We start from the raw sequence: 26,327 nt of genomic DNA, 5'->3' as shown, positions 1-26,327 counted from the left end.
TGTGCTGTACACTGTTAAACAATGCATGCCTCTATATCCATTACACCACAGGGAAATCCCTGCAAGTCTCATTCATTGTGTAAAATACACTTTATAGGCTTGACTAAAATGTATCTGGAGCATTAATACAAAAGGACCAAGGAAAAACCTATACAATGTTATTAACATCATAGGGTTGTTTAAATACAATAGTTAACAATATACATAATCTGTCATCTTACATTTTAAAGTCATACAGCAATATGTTTTATTTATTAACATACAAAGATAATTACCTCTAAGCAAACTTATTCTCCAGAATTAAAATATAAAAGTTCTAATACAAAATTTGATTTATATTGCGTACTACTGTGTTGCATTTTAAGCCCCATGTCAACATTGACAAGTTAAATAATCACCCTGCATAGATTTATAGAATAGAAAAATCTAAGTGAATTAAATCATTAGAGTATTTAATAGCCTCAGAACTGTTAACAATATTATCTAGGCACAATTATACAATTCCAGAACAATCTGTGTACAATTAGTTTTGTGGACGTTCTTGGTAATGTCACCATTTGGCACACTCTTAGCTATGTCACTGGTGGTATTCAAATTTTAGCGGGGATTAAAATATAGAGAGCACTCATAAAATTAGATGTTAAAATATTTTGTATACATCATACTGTAGAATATACTGTATCTATAAATATATATCTCTACAACTTATATAGTGAAATAAATATACTGTTTTTTTTTGTATTATTGAAAGTTAAACTGATTGAGTTTGATTTCTTGCTGTATAAAATCTTTAAGCTTGGCCCAAGAATATAAAAAAGGGGCTTCTAACATATTTATTTTTCTATAATTTACCTTTACCTAAAAGTGAAACAACCTGTAGTTTTACATTTTAAAACATTCAGCTGTTCAAAATGTGTTCCTTCTTGTGATAAGAAAGCTACATGTAAGGAAGTTGATATGCTTTTTTTTTTTTTTTTTTCTAGTTGAAATGTACATACAGTAACATAAAATATGACATTTGACTGTTCTGAATGTCGATATAAAAACGTGTACTACAACATATTTACAGAATGTAAATGTTAAGCCAGTTTTGCTTTAGTCACAAGTATTATTGCAGTAATCTGTGCTTTCATTACACTATGTTTACATGTACTGTAGGCACAAAATCTATCTTTCTGTATCCACATGTGACACCTCAGTTTAGCACAGACTTTGGCAAGCATCTATGTCCCTCCAGATTTCCCATAAGAGGTTGTCCTCTTTGTTGTCTTCATGTGCAAAGTATATATATATATATATATATATATATATATATATATATATATATATATATATATATATATATAGATATATATAGATATATATATATATTAATTTGTGCATTACACAGTTATGTGTTGTACACATATTAAACAAATACAAATAACTGAAAAAACAAAACAGAAATAATTAATTACTATACAAAATAACCAACACAAGCCAGGCACAGAAGGCTAGCTACTACTTCTATAAGCATTAAGCATAATTTAGCTGATTTCTGGCTCAAAATATTAAACTTGTAATTAATAATTGTTTTGTCCATAATGCAGATATTTCTAAAAATTTGTAATCATTCACATCTTGTCATGCTAACGTTAAGCTTATCACTAAGCTTTTGTATCAGAACACACAGCTCCTCAGTCGTTTGAGACTTGTCTTCCAGAAGTTCATAGCGGAGACTGGAGATGTCCTGTTTGATTTCTTTCAGTTCACCTACAATAAAGAGAATCACATCAGTAACACAGAACGTGGGTAGAGAGCAGGAGGAAAAACAGCTTTGCAAAGTTATTGAAAAACAGAACTTCGTACAGCTTGGAAAGGGTTTGGGATAAAGCAGGTCTTACCCTCATTGACTTCGTCACTTTCCTTGTCAACTTGTGCTTTTAACACAAAGCGTTTTATAAGACGTTTTACTATTTGCTGTAAAAAATAAAATAATTTCATTTTTTTATGGTGTTACATAGGGCTTATTTTAACCCTCTATGCATTTATAAAAAAAGAAAAACTGCTTGCTTTTATTACAACAGATCAGTAAACCAATAGTTAAAAAAAATAACAAAAAACAAACAAAAGAGTGCATTAACTTGCCTGATAGCGTGTTGGTTGGTTGAGTATAGAGTTGAAACTGTGCGTTTCTGAGATTTTCAGGTTCGACTGAGTAAACAGGTTCAACTAACAATACAAAAATATTTCATGAACTGTATTTCACATCAACATTGTAACATCTGCATGTAACACTGCATTGATATGGACATACTGTTCAATAACCCTATTGTGACTTGCAGTAGCATTTTTTGCTCTGGGAGGAATTAATCTACTCTGTTGGCAAACAGGTTAATGAACATTAATAAACACTTGGACTGCTTTTACTGCAATACATTGTATCCAACCATATGGCAAAACCCACACATAAAATACATTCAGCACTAGGCTTTTTTATAATTTGTATTGTCTTTCCTAACACAGCTATGAGGTATTGATAAAAGGTTGTGTGTGATTGTGAGGTTGGACACATTTTAGGAACATTTTTGGCCTGGTTGTGTCTGAAACTGTGGGCTCTACTCACAGTTATTTAAACTGTTCTTTGATGGTTTTATTAAGAACAATAAATAATAGTTTTATAAAATCAAATGTTCTTTTCTTTATAAAAACAGACTTTGAAAAAATATTCTTTAAACAACTCATGAGCTAGGGGTTTGTGAATAGAGCCCTAAGTCTCACAGGCAAACTCTGAGAATATAGTCTCTCTAAAAATATTACTCTCATTTGCATATTTCTACATACCCTGGACTTGGAGTTGTCCATTCCCAGTTCTACATCCTTCTTAAGTCTTCTCCTTCTGCATCTGAAAAGGTTCACCACTCTCATGATGCAGTAAAAGAAGGATTTGGGGCTGGGCACAATACTGTATGGAGGGGGTAATGTTTTTCCATCATCAAAGTACGACAGCCAGAGTTTTGAACGAGCAAATTTCCATTCCACGTCTGCATCATCCTTTAATAATAGTGTAAGATTTTTAAATTGCATGACTCAAACAATTTAAATCTTATTTACCAAGCCCTCAAGCTTACTATACACCTGGGTCTGGCAGCCATAAAACACATTTTCATATGGAGTTGTGCTATTGCAAGAGTTACCAGCAGAAGGCTCCAATACCACTGAAGAAACAACAGGAGAGCTTGTAGAAAACTGTCACAGAGTCCCAAGGTGTACAAACCTCTTTTGCTGTGAATCTCAGAATCACAAAGCACTGTAAAAGGCTGGCTGAGATAGCAACGCATTCTTTATACAACAAATGACAGGACCTGGGGCTTGAGCAATGCAAAGCATTTTGTAAAAGGGTAGTTCTGTTTCGTAAAGGTAACATCCCTGATGCACAACAAATCTGAACAGTAGTAGATGTTGTTCTTTTGATGCGTGCCATAAATATAATGTGTCATTATAATGCATAGTACAGTGGGAGTATGCACCCATTGTCAGAGGTTGTTTTATTAAAAGGTATAAAATGATGTGTAGAAAACAGTGTTGCGAAAAGTAGTATTTTGTAGAATATGGCACCCTATGGCTTAAGAACAAAACCTAGAATGTGAAGCTAAACAATTGAAGAATTTGGACAAGGAAGCACACTTTAGCATTCTAAACCTGTTAGAGACATACATTTGTTTTCAAATTGTAAGTCACATGTACCCTTTTGTAGCTGTAGTAGTGGCAGATAGCCACCAGATATTGTAAAGACAAAAAGGAGCAGTCTTAGAACCAGATTTACAGCTTAACAGTCTTTGCTTCAATAGCACTGTGATAGGGGGTGTAGGTTATCCGCTGACAGACAGGGAGAGACACAGAGGTGACATTGACAACACTGCTCATGGAGGACATACAAAAAGTGTATAAAAGTGTATGAAAAGGCAAAATAAAAACATTGAAAACAAAACTACAAACAAAAGATGCTGCAAGTATGATGAGCCCTGCTCTGCTATAAGGGAACATTCGTTGACACACCTTACTATATTTGAGGGATTTATAATCCCTAAACTAATCCCTGTTTCCTCGGTTCCACAAGGTGGTGTGCAATTTTTGCCTTCCCTTTCACAAAGCTCCAAACCTGGTAAAGACACACAGTGATCAGAGGAGTTCGGCTTTTATGATTCATTGTCCATTTGCGTGGACCACCTTTGTCCTGTGGCTTTTCAGCAGTCCTGAGGTGTGTAAAATGGACCCTTTTATCGTGAGATGCTCTGCCGGGACACACCCTACTGCTGTTTAGGGATAAGCACCTGGCCAATCACCACCTGCTTTTCCCTGCAACCTAACACATTTACAAAAAAGCAAAAACAAAAAACAACACAAAACCCCATGAATGAGAACAAAACACATTTTCTCATGTGCCGGGCCTTAGCCCTGCCACAAGAACATATATGGGTTTAAACAAAAGTGTGACATATAACAGAAGAACAGACAGGTCATCTTCATGTACAGTGTATTCCTCACTTATAGCTTGAACTAAATGTCATTATCATGCTTCATTACTCTGGATAAGCAAATTAAACTAAAAAGTGTGACATCCAGATGTACAAAAGCCTCCACTATATCTCCAGCATTAAACAACAGCACATTACACACAAATGCCATACCTCTATTTCTTGGTATGAACTGTTGATCATGGCAATCAGCATGTTGAGAAGCACCACCACCATTGTCACATTGTATATTCCATATAATACATAGCCAATGTTTTCAATGAATTTATGGTCATATTTGAGCACGACTGAAGATACTTCAGACAGACCAAATATAGACCAAAACAAAGTTTTAAAACTTTCTTCAACTCTAATGCAAGAAAGAAAAAGAGAAAGGTAAAATGAAAGAAAGAATGAAGGCAAGGTATCAATCTAAATCAAGTATAAGCTAGAGAGTAGGTGTTATTACTGTATATTGTGATGTAATGAGTGTTCAGGTGAGTGCAAGCAGTGGAAAAGGAATGTTCATGTGCTTTGCTGAATATTATGCAACCTATACCGTCTAATAACAATGTTTTAACTTGTGAGCTATTTAAAGAATGTTTTTCTCAAAGTCTGTTTTAATGAATAAAAAGTACTGTACAATTTGATATTCATGAAACTGTTCTAGACTATTGCTGACTTCATGAATATCAAAACATTCATTCATATTAACTGAAAAGTAGCATAACAAGGTCAAGAAAATGTAATGTGTGGTGAAAATGAAGAGAGACACAGTTTGCTTCCCCCCATGTATCAATCGCTTAAGGTCTGTTATTTATAGATATGTAACTAAGTTACGCTATTTTCTGCCCGTTGTTACTTGGGTAATTCTCTCTCAAGTCAGTCACAAATGAAATGATTCTCAAACTGATGGTGCTGTCTGACATGCATCATGAACCTCCATAGCAACTGTATCTCTGTCAGCACCCATAGGGGGGTGAAGGATCATTGGAAGGGCTTTGCAGTTGATTCACTTGCACACCAACTACAGATTGCCTGAGGGTGCCCCCCTAAGCAGCACTATGGCTGACTGGTTGAAAAGCAGTTTGTGGAAGCTCACCCTATAAGCTGCCATGAACAGTGAGTGGACCTGTGTGGAATTAAAGCAAGGAATGTTGTACTCACGTGGTAAAAGCTGGGTTCACTTTAGCACCAAGGTAGTATGAATAGAGAATAAACATCCCAATCATAAAGGCCAGGAATACCATGATAAACAAGACCATAAACTTAAAAATGTCCTTGACCGTCCTGCCAAGGGAGATCTGCAGTGGGCCAAAGCTCTCATTTGCAGGCAGAATATAAGCAATCCTGGAGAAACTGAGAACCACTGCAATAGCATATAGACCTTCAGATATGAGCTGTGGATCTGAGGGGAGCCATTTGTCTCTTGCTGAAAGATTCAAAACAAAATATAGATTTTTTTAAAACTATTATTTCTGTGTAATGTGTATACGTGACTTGAATATTTGAGCCACAAAATAAATCACACATTTCCTTCTCCTTACTATTATATCACTTTACTTTTTTATTATCTGAATATAATCGACAGTATTAGTTTCTCACAATAGTCTTACCATAGGTAAAGTATGCAATATCTGGTGGAAGTGTTACTGTAGATAGGTCACTGAAATTGTGTTCATCTACAAATTGTTGAGCTTTCGTGGCCTGAAGGAAGGCAAAGAATCTTGCTGTGAATGCAGCGATAAATATAGAGAGCATTCCAAAATCCAGAACGTTCCACAACTGCAAAATGTATTCTCTTGGGCCTTCCATCCACAGATCCTTACATTCTGACCACATCATACCTGAAGAACACAAACCACAAGAACAACTGCTTCAAGTCAAGCTCTAGATCGGTGGTTCTAATTTAGTTGTTTTAGTTGGGACTCCTTTTGAAGTGACTTTGGTCTAGTACTCCTACCTTTATTAAAGAAAAGGTTTTAACAAAAAAAATTATAGAAGCATATAAATCTAGAAAAATAAAATGACTTTGGAGGTCACTATTGCAAACAGAACACCTCTGTGATTCGGCTACATGTACGCAAACAGACTGTCATCATTTTGTGGAAATAACTTAATTGAACATGCGGCGGTCTGAAGAATTATCTGTTTTTTAGAAAAGCATCTCTCTGTCAAAGTCATGACTGCCTTAATGTTGTTGGCAGTCTTATCTCAATATAAGCTCAGAACAGCATGGACTCAGAACTGAATTGCTTTCACCTCAAAAGAGGGCAATCCTTCCATTGTTAGGCTGCTTTTAGAGAACATAAGTCACCAATGCATCTCATCCATCACTTTTCACAAGCACAAAATTCTCCCTGTTAAAAATAATAATGAAAGCTAGTTCCTCAAGCCCTTCTTTATTTACTTGAAACTTGAAATGATTGCATGTATGTGAACCCGCTGTGAACTTCCCTCTAACTTCCAATGATAATTGAAGAGGTGAGTGATATTTTTATTTTTTTTTAACTTAGAGTGTCCGATTATTTTAACCCCATATTTTACCCCCGGTTTAGAATGTCCAATTATTTTTCCTCCTCACTGTAGCAATTCCCCACACAGCTCAGGAGAACTGAAGGTTCAGTGAGTGTCCTCCGATTTCCTCTTTTACACCCAGGAACTTGAGACAGGATGTCAGTGACTACTGGCCTCTGGAGAACAAAGGCCAGCCCTGCAGGTGTCTACCTAAGTTCACTAGGGCCTGGCCGGCGCCCCTGGCTGTATGACTCACCCTGCCCTCCACACGGCTGTGCTTATAAAAGATGAGTCACTCAGGGAACCCCCCCAAAAGGTAAATATTAAGAATTTTAACCCTGTAATGCCTATTTGTTGTAGCACATAAGATACAAAACGTTGCCACTCTCTGTAGAATAAAATGTTAACAACCAGTTTTAAAAGCAATACTTTCACATATAATACATTATATGTTTCTCTAGAAATATGTAAAAATGTCACAATTGACATAATTATTAACAACTGGTCATAATTATTTCTTTTTCGGTGGGAAAACTAAGAAATTAGACCTACAATACAATATGTGTAAAGCAGACATATTTTGCTAAGGCAAATATAACCCTACGAATATTGCATATGTTAATGCAAATTTCACAAATTGTTTTTCTCAGTTACTGGCTCTTTTCACAGGCCAGGTCCTGATGAGTAAAACCCCACTATAGACAAGACAGATTATTCTTTGGTTATCAATCTTCTCAGTCTGTGCAAATTTAATGAAGGTTACAGTAAATGAGAAATTGCATAACTATTTAACAAGGTGGTTATCGCTTCTGAGCAGCCACTCAAGCTTTATGTCAAGTGGGAGGCTTTTATAGGGGAGCTTGGCTTTACAGCATTAAACCTGGATTTGAAAGTAACAATGAATTAGGTTTTTTCCTCATCACTATGTCACCTATAGGGCTGGCAATCAAACTCATCAGTAGTCAAATCCAGGTTTGCCATGTGTGATGACCATGCATCACTGCAAATTAAGTCTAAAAAGCTTTGAGCACGTTGGACACTGAAAAGTGTCTTTGCTAGATGGTCTTGAACTCAATATCATTTGAAGTAAAGATCACAATTACATACCTAGAACCCAGACCATGATGAGCATCTCTGTCCAGCTAAACCTTGTGGTTTTCACTCGGAATATCTGTGCAGGATAATCTGTGACTGTGACGTTTGGTAATGTTGTTATGCCTTCAAATCTGTCAGAGGCATTAAACACCAGCAATCCCAGGAATATAATGAAGGATGCAGCATGTGCCACAAACTTCATAAAGGGACTTCGGAGGATTTTCCCAAGCTACACAGCAAAAACAAAACAAAAAAAGATTAAACCTTTACATATGTTCTTACCACAGAAATCACAACAAAATGCCAAGTGGTCAGTTTTAAGAACGATAGGCCTTTATTACAGAACTATTAAAAATATATTTGCTTAAAGATGGCAAATAAGAAAAATTTGTCCCATTTGTTAAAATAATAAGTGTTTTATATTTAATTTCTTAGCAGTATAGTCAAGTCCCTGTTGTGGTGGGGTAGCATCACGGTCAAGGCTGCTCAGCGACAGGAAAGCAGACACAGAGGCAAAATATACAATATAAATGAACAAACAAACTAGAAATCAAAAGACTAACACTCAAGCAACACTATCACAGTGTTGGGCAGGGAGCACAACCTGATGCTCCCATTCTGTTCCCTGAACTAACCTACAAACCAAACTTCTGTCTCCTCTTTTACACAGGTGGTCATCCCCAAATTGTGAATCAATTAAACCATTTGTAAATGGCCACATTCCACATTATTTCTGCAGGGATGGGATTTTAACCCCGTCCCTGCCAAACCTAAGTCCTACAACAGAACTGTTTACATGCAGCAGCATCCACCCTGCCACACCTACATTCCCAGGTTTTATGCAAGTCACAGGTAGCTGTTTAGATTTTCACCCATAATGTGGTGCACAAACATGTTGATTTCCTCCAAGAAAATCCATGACCTTACGTTCGGTAGATACATTGACGTAAAAATTGTAATCAGTTTTAGTGCAATACAAGGTTTAATGTACTGTAGTAGTGACACAAGTTAACTTCATAACGTGCTTTACAGTTGTTAGCATTCACAGCAAAAAGACAGTCCTCCAATATTTATCTACAAATATTTCCATTATTTTATTTTTTTATCAACACAAAAATTCCATGGAAATTTTTATATAACTAAAATTAAGAGCCTGAATAACATAGATGGAATTTAATTAAGCTTTGTAACTCCTGTTTAATGTAGAACCAGAGACCTTTATTGTTTTGACAAACTTCTGGCAGCAAACGTTACATTCACTTTTTTTTCATAGATAGTGCAATGGATGTGTTTTTGAAATGTAAAGTAGATCCATACCCTGCTACATGGAGCAAACCAGTATCCAACAGCAAGGAATGGAAGGCCTAAGGCAACAACAAGTACCACAAGGCATTTGATGGCGGTGGCCTGCTCCCGTAGTCCTGAGATGTTTTCATACCAGATTGTCAGCAACTGCTGTTGACAGTTTGGATGGGCAACAAACTACAGAAACAAATATGCATTAGTTTAACATTTGCAAAAATTACACATCATTTCTGTGCTCTGAGCAACTGTCTTGGCCATTATAGCATTTTTTTTTTTTTTTTTCATTTGCATTTTTAATAGGGCTGCTTGAGAAAACGCATATTAACAGCCCTGAACTAAACTTAACAAATGCATTATGCCCTTGTCCCCTGTAACATTAAGAAGGTCTGGAAAGCAGTGGGTCCTTGGTTGAGCAATGGAATTAGTCTAGCAAATCAAACTGAAAAAAAAATGAAAACGGATACGTGAAACTATGTTATGATAACTGGGTTATGTTTGGTGGAACTGAGCAATTTTTATCATGAGATAAACAGAGCGAGACCACATTTATACGCTATATTCAGCTCCTTACTTTGTAACCTAATTAATTAAGATTCATCGAGACCAAGATTTTATTTCTGATCTCGTCCTACATAATTAAGTTAAACTTATGAAGAGTTAAGCTAAATTAACATTAATCAACATTAATATGGACCTATGTGGAAGAAACATGTCAGTATTATGCTGATAAATAACTCAACAGATTAGACATTAGCTCATGTATTGCTTCATCCAAGCAACTGAACTGTACAAGGGTTACATATTTACTGCTTTATCCTTCCCTAGAAATATAGGGTTTCAGCTTGGTGCTCTTCCATGACCTTCTATACAGAAGTGAAATTTTCTGTCGTAGAATTGTAAGTTAAAATTGATTTCATAGTGCTCTTTGCAAGCTAATTCATGCTAACAAGCCAACCAGTCCTTCTTATATGCCAAGCCTCAAATGTTGTAATGGGACGATGCTTCTCCCTAAGGATGGGATGTTGTGACTAAAGCCATAACTAATTAGTACATTAGAAGAAGAAATCAATTTCTGACATTCAAAATGTTCTCTTTGCATTAATGACTGCAGCGTTTTGAATGACAGCTTAGTAACCAGTCATCACTAACTATTGTGCTATATGTATATTCTCAGTTTGTTAATCAAACCAGGCTATGTCAATCACTGCTCAAACTACCCTCATTGAAACTGGTGAATTTAGAATGTTGCATTTAAACAGTGCTCTAAAGGTCTTTTGTTTCAAAATGGCTGGTCTTAGGAGGTGATGGTTAGATGACAACATATGTTATCATCATTTTCATTAATTTGCATATTATTTTGAAAGAATACACAAACAAATAAATAAATAAACAAATAAATAAACAAAACTTGGATACAATGGGTTGATATATGATAAACTTTTATAAAATGCTAAAAGGTTATTTTTTTTGTTTTGGGGTTTTAAGACAGAATATCGCTAGTCCTCCAAAATGAACAATTGGGCCCCTGCCCGAATGAACAACAAAATGCTTGGTTTCTAGACACACAATTAGAAGACGTATCTATTACACCGTGTGCCAGATGCCAGTCTTGTCTGAACTCAGTTATACAGCATTGTGTACATGGAGCAGAAGGGTCGAGTGACATGCTTAAGGTCACACATTGATGCAATGGCTGGTAAAACATTTGCAGCCATATCCTTTGCAAATTGCATTAACCATTAGGAAACACTGTCTCAGGAAGCATTCAGAAGCTGATTCTGGGCTATTAAGAGATCTGATGGTTAATCAGAATTATGAAGGCATTGGCTGAAACCTTTGTCTAATTGAAAATGTATAGTTTTCCTCATTGCTCTAGTCTATTTGTACACCAGAAACTTTGAAAGAAAGGACATTTAAAACTGTTATTTAATATACCCCAGTGAAGGAAATAAGACATTTGCATATCAGTCTTACCAAGGTTTTATTACGAGCTTCATTAGACTCAGGGTATAAACTTGCATTAAACTCATTGGAAAAAACCAGGAATGAATCGAAACTGCTATGCAATGCAAGTTTATTTCCATCTCTAGTCAGTTCACAGGGGTAATGGTTTTATCATAAAATTACTAGGAATGTAAAATTACCTTCTTGACTTCGTACTTGATGGCAAGTTTGACTCGACTAAGGGAAGCCCTGTGGTGTTGCCCTTGGACTTGTTCAGCATCCACATCTCCGTTCAGTATGGCTTCGACTTCTTCAGTATCTCGGCACAAATCAAGAACACCCACTACAAAGTCCTTACATTGCATAGATAGCTTGCGATAGTCATTCTAAATGAAAGGGAAAAGCATTGGTAAAAACTGATGACAGGCAATTTTCTAAGGCACACTCCTGGGAACTGCTTATACGGCAGTAACAAGAAGAGAGTAATTGGCAGTGTGCATATCTATTCAGAGGTTTATTTTTATGGTAATGGATTTTATAGCTGTTACAGTGGTTGTGCGGGTCAATGGCTGTATTTGAAGACGTGCTTGTCTATAAAGCCACTAAGTTGATTAATTATTCACTTTTGTCAAAGAAATTCTTGGAATGAATAATGTTTTCTACCTGAAAGTGTCAGATTAACCAGTAGCTATATTGCCAATTTAGTGCTTTGGGAGTAGTTTTATACTTTGGTTGACATTTCCCAGTTACCTTTCTTCTTATTTGGGAAATATACTTTTCCTTTTGCATTGAATATTATAGCTTACTTAATAACATTTCCTCTTTCTCTTTTATAAGGAACAACCCTGGATACTGTACATGTAAACACAATATAGTTACACGTCACTCTGACACTGCTTTTGTGGAAAAAAAATAACTACTTTCAATGCAAAGCAAGGAAACTTGACCAGTGGAGGTCAATACTAAACTATCCAGATTGTTTGATCACCTCGGGCTATAGGATGCTGAACCCTTAATAAGGACACCACTGTAACACATCAGCTCAAATTAGATAAGTACCTATAGGCCTATTGCATATAAAGGGGGATTAGAAAGTAAGTTTACCATGTGAGCTTTGGGGTGTTGATGTAGTGTACTTACTTTCTAATCGCCCTATATATTGTTTGTACAGCCTTGGATTTTGAATGGTCTGTAGCTTGGTTCAAGTGGATTGGCAAGAATTTTCAGTAAGACACAAAAAATATATAAATAAATAAAGACTACCAGCCTATGTGTCTTGACACTTTTTGTTGCATATTTTAAACTAGTTTATTTTTTGTTTTACTGAATATCTAACAGAAGTTAATTAACTGAAATCCTAAAAAAATATAAAAAAAAAACAGCTGTAGACATTAAAAAGAAAAATCCTGTACCTCTCTATTAAAAAAGGTTGTTTTTTGCTTTTTTTTTTTTTTTTTTTTTACTTCATTGTTATTATTTCAGGGTTAAAATCCAAGGCTGTAGGAAAACACATGCTTTTTGTTTTCACTACCGCAAAGTTCCTTCGCACTGGCTCTACTTTGCATCAGTTCCTGTTTGTGTTGCACTGTAAGCACACATGGTGCTCATTAAAAGTTAATGATATGCTAATGATGCATGGGGTGCAAAGCAGAATTTATCTGTGCCCTAGGAATTTGTTAAAGTCCAGTTCCTAAGATATGCTTTAAAAAAATACAATGAATGAATTAATAAATTGTTTGTTCAGCGGATTTAGCAGCAGTAATTCAGCTCCATTCGGTTGCACATACATCAATATTTATACTGTATTGCTTCTAGTAAAAACTAGCATAAAAGGAGGACTGAGCAACAGGCAACCTTCAATCCTGCGGAAAAGCACATTGTTTCTTTTTCTCCCACTGGGATTCAAGCCACACTCGCGTGGCTCATCATGCATTTCAAACTTCAATGTTTTTACTAGGCGAGTCCCTGAAAACTTTTATTATCTGAGTGTAGTTGGCTATTTCAAGGTAAAAGTGCATCAGTCAGTAAGATGTTCCAGTGTTTGATTAAGAAAAACAGAAATGTTCTTAAACTGTCAACTTGTTGTTCTGGTTTATTACTTTCTCACTACATATTTGTCAACAAAACCTTAAAAACATATATATTCAGTCATATTGAATTTCTGCATTTCTAAATTGCATGTTTTTGCTGGGGAATGGAAAACCATGTTTATTTCTCGAACATGTTTTTTTCTTTGCCAATAAAATAAGACACGCCCATGGTCAACAACCTCAATCAAAACACTGCCCTGATTAAAAAGCTTTAATGCTGAGACACACTGACGATGCAGCACAACTCTGTGATATGATGATATTGAAAACACCGGTACATGGAGTATTACAGAAATTAGGTAGGTAGGTAGGTAGGTAAAATAAATGCCAATCTAGAAAAAAAGATGGAAGGAGTAGCTAAAAGATTGAAGAGTTGTACCATTACAGACCCCAAAAAATAACACAGTGGACAAATACAGGCTGCTATGTTTAGTAAGGGTACAGAACTCTAATGAAGTCAGCTTCCAAAGCTGTATGATAAAAATGATTTGCAATTAATTTCCCAGTCCTGTTATCAATTATCATGGTTTATAAGATTTAAATGGATAATGGTTAACTGTTTTATTTTAATTGAAGCACTATTTTTACAGAATCATTTGGAAACTAGAAAAAACATATTTGCATTACAGTAGTCTCAGGAAGTAAGCAAAGTGTTAACCAAAGTGCTCTCTAAGACAGAGTTGACCACAGACACAATATGAATCAATATACACAAATATGTGTTACTTATATATAATGACACCCGTGCTTCAACATATGAAATTAACAGAATAAGTAAGAGAAAAGCAATAGGCAAGCATATGTTAATAAACCATAATAATAAACTAACTACAAACTAACATTAATAACCTAAATGAACCTAATACCCTAAATGAACACCCTTGCATACGGTGCAGCAGCGGCTCTAACATAATTATGAATATGAGAATTAATTTTAAAACAATGGTTATTTGCAGCAGAAGCTCTACGTTACTCTCCCGGTGACAAATTAGTTTTGAAAAGGACAAATAAACCATTTGAATTTGTGTTTGATGATAAAAAGACAAAACAGTACTGTATCATCTTGAATGGGTTAGCAACGAATTGCTATCGGTGCCAGAAAAGTGTTCTTTTAGGTGTCCTCTTAGGAGGTATTCATATATGAAAAGACTACTATATTATTTAACAATTTGGTCATGTTATTATGGTAAATAAGCTTTTCATTCCATATCTTTACTACAAAAACATCACTAGAATGCCTCAACTAACCCAAAAGGTCACGTATGGCTGAATTACATGTCAACCAATATATATATATATATATATATATATATATATATATATATATATATATATATATATATATATATATATATATACACACATACCTGTCAAGAGGAAATACACCAGCATGTTGAGTTTGTCTTTTATTTTTTTAACTCCAGTTGTTTGGCAGACTCCATGAATGGGAATCACAGACCAAATATTTAAAAGACAGACCCACAGCAGGCCGTTTTAACGTGGCTACCCCAATGGTGGTGGAAACTGAATGGTATGGAACAGAGATAGGACGCTGCTACAGTGCACACATCTGCATGCCACTCATGGATCCCCTACAGTTAAGAGCCCTTATACCCATGGCTGTGACTTGTTTTTACAGTACATGATAAAGTCACCATATTGCAACAGGAGTAGTGCAATCTGCAAATCAATTCTTTCCAGGCATGCTGTTTTTATAACATAAAAAAGAAACACCAAACAGTTCCAAAGTTTGGAACATATTAGTCACTCAAGTCGCAGTAGTGCCCGTATTCTGTGATGCAATACTCACCTTCCACTGTTCTGCACATATATCTGTGATGAACTTTGAATGACTAATAACAAAAGCACACATGTGCTAATAAGGCTTCTTATAAAGTCCTGTCTCTTGCCAAGAAACAGACATTTGGAAGAAAAAAAACCTACAATCTGCATATTGCAAATAGTGTGTTACTGTATTAATGAATTACAGGCTTCCTGTGCATTAGGAAAATTAGATCTTTGTCTATAATGCATTATTTTGGTCAAAACCAGGCAGAACAGGAGTCATATGGAGTTCTATAAAATATAAAATAAATTTTCCAGCTTCACTGCCTTGACCTGGGCAGAGGCCAGCCTAGGTCTCTAATCTGTCTAGGATAATCTGAATGTTTTCCTCTCTTACTGCCTTTGCCACATGGGATGCCAATTACTGTAATAACCTAAAACGTTAATGCTGAAAATGCACTTCTATCATTAGAAATACATAAAACAGTGGCTCCCGTGGTGCATTCAGTAAAGGCATCTGCATGGCCCTATAGCCTGGAGATCATAGGTTCGAATCCAGGTTATGTCATTGCTGACCATGACCGGAGGTTCCTAGGGGACGGTGCACAATTGGCCGAGCGCTGATCGGGCAGGGAGGGTTTAGGTCGGTAGGGCAATCCATGGTTCACCATGCACCACCCTGTGACCGATAGGGAGGCTGCAGGTCCACAGTGGAGCCATTCAGATCTGTGTTGTCCTCCGACACTATAGGCCTGGTGGCTTCGCTGTGGATCTGCAGTGCGAAAAATGACAGGTTGGCAGGAACACATTTCGGAGGATGTGTGTTTCAGCCTCCGTTTCCCGAGTTGCTGGCCAGTTGCAACGGTGAACCAGGATAAAAATAATAAATGGGCATTCCAAATTGGGGAGAAAAACAGGGTAAAAACCACTGGTGACAACTAAATTTAAAAACAAAAAAAAAAACACAGAATAAAACTTAGTGGATAAAATGAAACACATTAAATGTGCAGGTGGCTGAGAGATAAGTGACAAGAACACATAACATGAATGCGCCACATGATTGTATCAAAGCAGTTACAAGTACCAAGCCGAACAAAATACAAACAAATGCCAATGGAATTAAAAGGTAAACTGTATAATACCAATCCTTCCTATCAGCTTTTACAATCTGAATGTCTGAGACTGAAAAGGTTTTTGGAGCTCTCATTTGAAGACAGAAGAGAGACACCAGGAAGGAACAAGGTTGGGAATCTGCTGGAAGGAGTCATGTTCATGTGGCTCCTGTGACCTTCAACCTAAAGAATGTCTTACACAATTAATTTATGTATTTAAAAATATTTACCAGGGAGAAGCAATTGAGCTGCACCGTCTCTTTTTTTTTGTTGTCCTGGTGGCGACAGCAGCACATATAGTTTGCAAATACATTACATGACATAAAACATAAGTTAATAAAAACATGTGCAAAAATAAAACAAACCATAATTATACAATATATCACAATGTACTGTATAACTGTATAACCAGATTATTGAACTACTTTAACTTTTAAATAAATATAATAATAATAATAATAATAATAATAATAATAATAATAATACAAACAAAAATTAAAAATCTGTGCTGGTATCCATAATAAATTACAATGGAAATACAATTAGACATACTATTAAATAAGAAAAATAAAAACAACACCGATAACAGTAAATAAACAATCAATCAATCAATCTTTATTTTATATAGTGCCTTTCATAGTGACCACCATCACAAAGAGCACAAGTATGTGTGTGTGTGTGTGTGTGTGTGTGTATATATATATATATATATATATATATATATATATATATATATATATATATATATATATATATATATATACATATATACAGTCGCAGACAAAGGTATTTGGGCAGCTAATAATGAGAAAAACCACAAAGTCATTTCTATCATTTCTAACTGTTCTATTGAAATATATCAATTAAAGTAGAGATTCAGCTTTGTAATAAAACAACAAATTATTACATAATATGCATAAAATAAAAAAATAACATGCAAAAACTAACGTCATACTTTGACACAAGTATCTGGACACTCTTGCATTAGTATTTTGTGTGCACACCCTTTGTTTCCTTTACAGCTTGCAGTATTTTTTTTTGTTTTTTGAAACCAGTTCCTGGCATCTTTCCGGATATATTTCTGCCCATTCTTCAACACATACAGCTTTGAGCTCAGCAATCGACTTTGGTTTCCTTTTTGCAACAGCAGCCTTCAAGTCAATCCATAGCATCTCGATGGGATTCAAGTCTAGGTCTGAGATGGCCAATCCAAAACTGTAATCTTCCTTTTTTTCAGAAATTCCTTTGTAGACTTTGCAGAATGCTTAGGGTCATTATCCTGCTGGAATATAAACTTCCATCCAATAAGCCTTCTAGCACTGGGTAACAAATGAGAGTGCAAAATTTCTTGATATTTTGCAGCATTCATTGATCCTTCTACAATACAAAGGTCACCAGTGCCTGAGGAAGAAAAACAAGCCCATACCATCACACAACCTCCACCCTGTTTAACACTGGGCATGATGAACTTTTCTTTAAATTCTTCTCCTCTCTTCCTCCAAACATATTGTTGCTTTCTTGGTGAAAAAAGTTATATTTTGGATTTGTCTGACCATAAAATTTGGTTGAAGAAATCATCAGGCTTCTTCAAGTATTCAATGGAAAACTCCAATCACTTTCTTTTGTGTATTGTTTTTAACAAAGGTTTGCATCTTGGTTTTTGCCCATGGACATTCATCTTGTTAAGGTATCATTGAATTGTTTGCTTGTGAATTTCTTGATCCTCTTCTCTCAATTCTTGTGTCAAATCTTTTGCAGTAGTCCGAGGATTTTGCCAGGATTTTCTGCTATTTTTCTGGTAATTTCTCCTTTTTCATTTTGTATCACTGCCATTTTGAGATAGTTTCTGTGCTCTTTAGTTGTAACCATTTTTGTTGCTTTTTTAATCACAAATTTCCAATTTATTTTTCCGCACTTGATGATTATGTATTTATTTATTCTATAATATCACCAGGTGTTGGTTTTCAATCACGACAATTGTCAATAACTAGCAATGAATGGGTTTCATACAAAACATGTTGATTGCCCGAATACCTTTGTCAAAGTATGAAATTAGTTTTTGCATACTATTTTTCATTTTATGCATGTTTTGTAGTCATGTGTTGTTTAATTATAAATCTGAATCTCTACTTCAATTTCTTTCAATAGAACAATTAGAAATTATATACATCACTTTCTTTGTGGTTTTTCTAATTTTTTTAAACTGCCCAGTGTGCGACTGTTGTTTTATTATTTTTTTTATATAAATATAATTATGAAAAAATGACATTAATACCTTACCTTAAATTCTTTTTCAATGTTGGCCAGCTTGGCCAGCTCATTGCTAAGTTCTAAAGCTGTGAAGACTGGGTCTTCACTAGACAAAGACAGATAAGCAGGACTTGCTAATCCTCTGTAGGCATTTATTCTTGCACGGGAATGACTGAAAGCGTCATGCCTCTGCTTTTCCATGCATTCATTGCACTTGCAGAAATAGTCATGGGGTTTCTCAATGCGAGCGCCTTTCATGAGCAGCATGTGCACGACCTCGTACTTCTGGCAGTGGGCAGCTAGAATGATAGGGGTGATGTCAGGAGAGAACCTTGTGCCATCTTCATCATAGGAATAAAAGTCATCATCCTGCAGCTGACAGGGGCTGAGAGTCAAGCGTTTACTTGTAACAAAAGCCGGGTGGTTCAAAATCGCTTCCACAATCCGCACATAACCCTTGCTGATAGCAAGCATCAGAGCATCACCAATGCGGGCCAAGTTGTCGATTTTCAGGAGCAGCTCAGTCACTTCCAGATGTTCATTTCCAACTGCGAGCTGCAGGCTGCTTTGGCCCATGTAGTCGACGCAGTTGACATTTAAAGTCCTGGATTCCTCAAGCATCTTGCGCACAACAGGAATGTTTCCATACTCTGCGGCATCCAAAAATCTCTCCTCTTCTGTCGTCAGGCTGGTGCTTCTGTTGTTAAACATGAACGCCGGGCCTCGGATAGCTTGTCGTCTTCCCTTCTCTCTCATCATCGTGAGTCGCTTTTCTATGGGATTATTATCACCCCCTTGCCTGGAAAGTGAGGACAAGAGAAGATTAGTGAAATAAGCTGTCAGAATAAAAAAGTAATTGTAAAAACATATAGACAAGGCTCACATGCATTCATTAAGTAAAAAAATGTGCTGTATTAAAATGTTGTCTAGTCACTCTCACCACATGTATTTATTGTGGAAAACCTAGAATTTTGTAATGTTTTTTAGCCAATGGTCTTTAAATTTTTTTCATTTTGTATGTTCGATTTCTTACATCTGTAGCACCAGGCATGAGGTAGAGCTGAGCTGTCCAATAGCTCGCAGACAGTTCAAACTGTGCTACCCTGTGCTCTGCCACTGAGCTACAGCTTTGCATCTACTCATTTTCATAAGTTACAGGACCTGAACATGCAGACATTGTTTTGGCAGATAACAGCTGTGAATCTAAAAGATGACATCAAGACTTCTCATCAGATTTCTGTTCTACTCAGCTTATTGAATAATTTTAATTCAATGGGGTATTTTAAGATGACAGTCCTTTAAAAAAGGCCCAATAGAAGAAGCTAAAGTCAAGAAACTACTGAAATGTTAGTCCTATGTATGATGATGTTTTAGAATTGCATTAGAAACCCAACGATGGAGTTGGGTTGATCCAAAATATTTAAAGAAATTAAATTCGTTCCCATTATAAATCATAGTTCAGTATAACCGAGTGAATTGTCAGTCCTCTTAGCTTTGACATGACCGTTTCTTACCATCATCTAATGACTTTAAAAAAGCTTGCAAAAGCAAACATTATTAAAGCAATTAAGTTGGAATACCATTTAAGAGGGCTAGCAACAGCAACCTTTCATGTCTCAGCACTTTAGAGCAGGGGTGTTCAACCAGGGGTAAACATAAGAGTCATAGGGGGTACACCGGACTACTCAGAAATGCAACAATAACAATGAAAGTAAAAGAAAATCACAAAACCACTACTTATAACAACAGCTAGTAAAGGTTTACTGTGGGAATGCAATGGTACAAATAATAGCACAGCACAGTGAAAGCATAACCACGAAAATTCATGTCACACACACACACACACACAATATATATATATATATATATATATATATATATAGAGAGAGAGAGAGAGAGAGAGAGAGAGAGAGAGAGAGAGGGAAGGCAAAGTATGGAGAAGATGATAAGATATGAAAACCCATGGTAAAGCACAGTAAAGGCACAGTCAAATCAAGGGGTAAACATGTAACTTCACTGTTACAGTACAACATTAATAATGGTGAACTTTTAAGGCATAGCAGATTACTTTTCCCCCACACAGGGAAGGAATGATTGAAACATTCTGTCTGAACAAGCAGATGTGACGCCAGAAAAAAAAAAATGATGAAGAAGTACATTTATCACTCAATAATATAAAAATCAGTTTTCATAGAGACAGTTTTCTTGACAGCAGATCTTTTCCAGCTGTGGCAGTTTATATCAGCACCTTACTTTGCTATTAACATTAACACTACACAACTGAAACCAAAATGCAGACTAATAATCTATTTTTAGCTCCCTATTCATACAAATGTGAATAATGTTTTTAGGACTGTTTGTAAGTGTTTCTAAACATTCTCTTAGATAGTGCTTTGGAAACTGAATATCACCTTCTAATCCTCTCTCCAACAGCAGAGAAAAGGTTTCATAAACAAGAAAATCTTTATTAAAAAAAACAAAACAAAACAAAAAAACATTCCTTAAAACAGTCCTTAATTTTAGGAATAGGGCCCTTAATCTTATCCAAAACCAGCTGTGGAAAAAAGTATATTCAGACCTCATCACCTCTCTTTGTAGGCTAAGCTCTATGTAATGGTAAAGCGTTTTTAGCACACACTTATTATTTTAATTATTTGTTTCAGTTTGTTTTAAATTGCTTGTTTAAACATTTCATTATTATTTTTATATTTATAATATAGTACTTTTTTTTTTTTTTTTAAGTTCAAGGAAATACTAGTTAAGATCATCACAATACTAAATCATCACAGATGGTAATTTAGTATTAAATAATTACCATAGCAATAAAGCCATGGTGTCGCTTTCAGGTGTGTTCGGTGAGAAAATGGAAAAAGAATAAATTGTTTGATTTTGATCAGTTATACAAGGCTTAGTGGTTGCTTCATCAACACAATTTACAACTAGGATATCTTGAGCAACATAATGTAATGAGACTACACAGCATCCCTGGAGCTTGATAAATGAGCTGCGCAGTGCATGAATTACCCAAAGCAGACCATATAAGCAGATCAATAAGATATTACAGTGTTTGGAGCTCATACTGTAAGCTAAGAACTTTGAGAGTATTCACCAAGGCTGGATAAACAGACTGACACAGAGCACAGTGTTCTATGCAAGTCATGTAGTAATATTGGCCTTGTGTAAAATCAGAGGATGTGTTGTTTATGTGTTTATATTCTCCAACTAACAGCGAATGACTCATCTTGGATTATTATTTAAAGGTCAAAGACTTTTTTTCTTCAAGACTAATATATGATAAATAAAAAATTACCACCGAAGAAGTATTGGGAAGCTGTTTGCAAAGTTTTTTTTCTTTTTTTCTGTGAGGAATAACACAAATGTAAATGCTGTCTGTTTTTAACAGCTAAATAATTTCTCTCTGAATTTGGCCCAATAGATGGTCCCAGTTCTTGTTGGAGAGTAGTTGATGTTCGATGAACATTGCTTTCACGGGAGTATGATGAGTATAACCAATGGCAGAATTGTGTAAAGGGATTAGTTTTAGGGCAGGCATGAAAACTGTCCATCAGGAGTGACTGGGAATTAGAGTTCTTCCTCCCAATGCCTATAGCTATAAATAAGTAATAGTAACCTAATTCACATGCCAGCAACATGATTTACAATGTAAATATCCCTCAACATAAAAAACCTTAAATTAAAGAAGTGCTGGTTTAATTGCAAAATATATTTGAATTAGTGTTTTATACGGCATGGGTTGCTGCACAACTCCAAAGTCATCGAATACACAATAGAATTAAATAAATCTTATGTATGGGGTTTATCTGGCTCTGAAACCTGGGCACTTAGGCAGGACATTAAACAATTTTTAGCATTGTTTTGCTAATAACCTAACCATACCACTGCTAAGTGTATCCACACAATCTTTAAAAGGAGTGGTTTATCATTATTTAGTATAAAGATGTGTTGTTCTTTGAAGCACCAGCTCTGCTTTCTTCTTATCTTTTGCAATAGTATACAGAATTCTATCAGCATGCTTACTGCTACTGGCAGTCGACTTTTTACATAAAGCTAGTGAAAGAGGGTGCATCACTTCAGTTTTTATGTTGTGGTAGTTTTTATTCAGTCTTTGATTAAATAAACATTACCGTATGAATTCCACAACTTCCAGTTCAGACTAGCCACTGTTTTAGTAAATCAACCAAAAGTAGATTCCTAACAATGAATGACCTACCACTGGCTACATTTAAAGACAAAACTGATTCTATAGTTTGAGTATGCTCTAATTTTTGGGGCCTGTACTGTACCTGTTTTATAATTTGTATACAAGATAACAACTTTTGCAACCACATTCTAAACAGACAGTCCGTCAAACACAGTAAGACAAAGTACTTCATTCGACACAACTCCAAATTGTTTTTCCAAAATTACAACAGCAAGAGAACATTCAAAGAGGAGGTTAAATGTCTAAGAGATACAAATGGCAAAATCTTAGATGAAGAAAAAAATAGCAAATATATTAAATGATTACTTTTCACAAGTTTTTACAAAGGAAGATACGGACAACATGCCCCACATGTCATCCAGTTCCTATCCAGTTTTAAATAACTTTAGCATAAACGAGGCAGAAGTGTTAAAGGGACTAGGAGCTCTTAAAATAAACAAATCCCCCGGGCCGGATGAGATCCTCCCAATAGTACTCAAAGAAAAGAAAGAAGTTATTTACAAACCGCTAACCAAGATCATGCAGCAGTCTCTTGACACAGGGGTTGTACCGACAGACTGGAAAATTGCAAACATAATACCGATCCACAAAAAGGGAAACAAAACTGAACCAGGTAACTACAGACCAGTAAGCCTGACTTCTATTATATGCAAACTTATGGAAACTATAATAATCCAAAATGGAAAATTACCTATATGATAACAGGGTCCTGGGAGACAGTCAACATGGTTTTAGGAAAGGGAGATCGTGTCTAACTAACTTGCTTGATTCTTTTGAGGATGCAACATCGATAATGGATAATTGCAAAGCATATGACATGGTTTATTTAGATTTCCAGAAAGCTTTTGACAAAGTCCCGCATAACAGATTAATTCTCAAACTGTACGCAGTAGGGATTCAAGAAAACACATGTACATGGATTAGGGACTGGTTAACATGTAGAAAACAGAAAGTACTGATTACAGGAAAAACCTCAGAATGGAGTGTGGTAACCAGTGGTGTACCACAGGGATCAGTATTAGGTCCTCTGCTATTCCTAATCTACATTAATGATTTAGATTCTGGTATAGTAAGCAAACTTGTTAAATTTGCAGACGACACAAAAATAGGAGGAGTGGCAAACACTGCTGCAGCAGCAAAGATCATTCAAAATGATCTAGACAAGATTCAGAACTGGGCAAACACATGGCAAATGACATTTAATAGAGAAAAGTGTAAGGTACTGCACGCAGGAAATAAAAATGTACATTATAAATATCATATGGTAGATACTGAAATTGGAGAAGGAATCTATGAAAAAACCTAGGAGTTTTTGTTGACTCGGAAATGTCTTCATCTAGACAATGTGGGGAAGCTATAAAAAAGGCTAACAAGATGCTCGGATACATTGTGAAAAGTGTTGAATTTAAATCAAGGGAAGTAATGTTAAAACTGTACAATGCACTAGTAAAACCTCATCTTGAATATTGTGTTCAGTTCTGGTCACCTCGCTATAAAAAAGATATTGCTGCTCTAGAAAGAGTGCAAAGAAGAGCGACCAGAATTATTCCAGGCTTAAAAGGCATGTCATATGCAGACAGGCTAAAAGAATTGAATCTGTTCAGTCTTGAACAAAGAAGACTACGCGGCGACCTAATTCAAGCATTCAGAATTCTAAAAGGTATTGACAGTGTCGACCCAATGGACTTTTTCGACCTGAAAAAAGAAACAAGAACCAGGGGTCACAAATGGAGATTAGACAAAGGGGCATTCAGAACAGAAAATGGAGGCACTTTTTTACAAAGAACCGTGAGGGTCTGGAATCAACTCCCCAGTAATGTTGTTGAAGCTGACACCGTGGGATCCTTCAAGAAGCTGCTTGATGAGATTCTGGGATCAATAAGCTACTAACAACCAAACAAGCAAGAATGGCCGAATGGCCTCCTCTCGTTTGTAAACTTTATTATGTTCTTATGTTCTTAATGTAACAAAGCAAAGTCGTTATGATTATTATTATTTTTTTTAATTAAGGGTCTGTTTCAATTATCTAATCAGAGGTCACATTAAATACCACCGATCCTTTAATTCTGCCTGTTATTTTATTCTGTAACCCACCGTGCTCGTATTTTTGTATTGGGATAATTAATTGGGATGCATAAATGATAAATACAATAAAAGCACACTGTAAAGCTGAGATAAAGCTGGTTTACAAGTACGGTGTATTAAAGACACGAAAGGGTGTTAAGATTTGTGGTCGTTGATTAGTTTCAAATACCATCTGATCATAAAAAATCAACTACACTAGGTCATCACTTTTTTAAAAAACCATTAAGATTAACATCAACAATTAGGGTTATATTTAAATGGCATAGTGCAAACGTTTTCATTCAACTTGCCTGTGTCGCGTTTTGCGGTCAGTCCAAAGGAAACATTGCTCAAGCATACCAAAGATAACATTTTGTAAAATTGTCAGTTTGACAGGGCTTATTATTTGGATTTCTGCATAAACTAAACTAGCAAGGATAGCTGCTTTTTCTTCAAGACCTTCGCTTGTAATAAAGTAACCACTTGGTGGCGCTTACTTACTAAGAAAATGTGAGCAAGGTATAATCATTTTCTGTCATCTGAAACCGAGAATAAAACATCTTTGGACAAGCGGTGTTTTCATTTTATTTAATTTTATTTATTTATTTATTTTTTTTTATATTTAAAAAAATAACATTAAACAAGTTCTTTCAAAAATGTTTTAAAAGACCCAGACGCTCTTACAAAATGTTTTAAATGTTTTTACAAATAATTACATTTTGCTTATTACTATATATATATGATTGTATATATATATATATATATATATATATATATATATATATATATCTATATATATATATATATATATATATATATATCTATATAAGTTATGTCTTAAGTTCAAAGTTAATCCGATTTCTGTAATTCAGAATTTGTTGTTTGGGGGAGACAAGCTGGCATTCTTGTATTAATGCATTAACTTTTGAATGACTTCTTTCGTACGTGTTTCTGTTTCTTCTACCACACGCTGGGTTCGTATCTTTTAAATGTATTGAACATGTACGGGTCAACACAAACAGTAGAAATATAGCAAGGACCATATAGCTTACTTACATTGTGTGATGGTAGTAGCCAGATGAATCCCTAACGGTTTTCACTGATCTCAAATGATGTGAATCCAGACCCCCGTTCTCTTCTTTCCAATCCTGATCATTGTCCTCCTCAGAGAAAGACACTCTCTTCTGATACTTCCTGCCTTTTGCTGACATCCAGGCAGCTGCGATCACTTTCTCAATATATAGAGGTCTAAATTATATGCGCTTTACTAAGCACAGAGACCTGGCTGGGTCTGTTCTCCGCACTAGCAATGTTTTTTGTTGTTGGTGCTCACACAGCTCAGTAGTTTGATTAAGTGAAGCTGCGGGGGATATGATGACCAACCCCGACTCGTCAAGTGTAGGACATCATCATCATCATCATCCGAGCCAGCGAGCTAACTATCAGA

The 26,327-nt window shown here is 35.6% G+C and overlaps 1 protein-coding gene across 1 annotated transcript; it reads right to left on the bottom strand.

Moving 5' to 3' along the window:
* Positions 1 to 71: 71 nt before the first annotated feature.
* On the bottom strand, positions 72 to 26,327 carry LOC121323740 (short transient receptor potential channel 3-like). The gene is made up of 13 exons (XM_041264934.1): positions 25,937 to 26,327; positions 18,625 to 19,393; positions 16,575 to 16,619; positions 11,558 to 11,743; positions 9,426 to 9,590; positions 8,121 to 8,337; positions 6,113 to 6,343; positions 5,664 to 5,928; positions 4,671 to 4,866; positions 2,824 to 3,033; positions 2,128 to 2,211; positions 1,884 to 1,959; positions 72 to 1,752 (listed from the first exon to the last, which is right to left on the bottom strand). Exons 1-13 carry the CDS (start codon positions 26,089 to 26,091, stop codon positions 1,610 to 1,612), a joined length of 2,742 nt encoding a protein of 913 aa, XP_041120868.1. The 5' UTR covers positions 26,092 to 26,327; the 3' UTR covers positions 72 to 1,609.

The sequence above is a fragment of the Polyodon spathula genome, chromosome 1 (genome assembly GCF_017654505.1).
Source record: "Polyodon spathula isolate WHYD16114869_AA chromosome 1, ASM1765450v1, whole genome shotgun sequence".
In the NCBI taxonomy this organism is placed as follows: Eukaryota; Metazoa; Chordata; class Actinopteri; order Acipenseriformes; family Polyodontidae; genus Polyodon; species Polyodon spathula.
Note: the sequence above shows the minus strand (reverse complement) of the source record. Positions and strands in the feature narration are given on the sequence as shown.

Coding starts and splice junctions, on each gene's coding strand:
- LOC121323740 (XM_041264934.1), bottom strand. CDS start 26,091: ATGTCAGCAAAAGGCAGGAAGTATCAGAAGAGAGTGTCTTTCTCTGAG. Junction 8,338..9,425: donor GGTTTGCTCCATGTAGCAGG/GTATGGATCTAC, acceptor TTTGCTGTGTAG/CTTGGGAAAATCCTCCGAAG. Junction 5,929..6,112: donor TATTGCATACTTTACCTATG/GTAAGACTATTG, acceptor TGAATCTTTCAG/CAAGAGACAAATGGCTCCCC.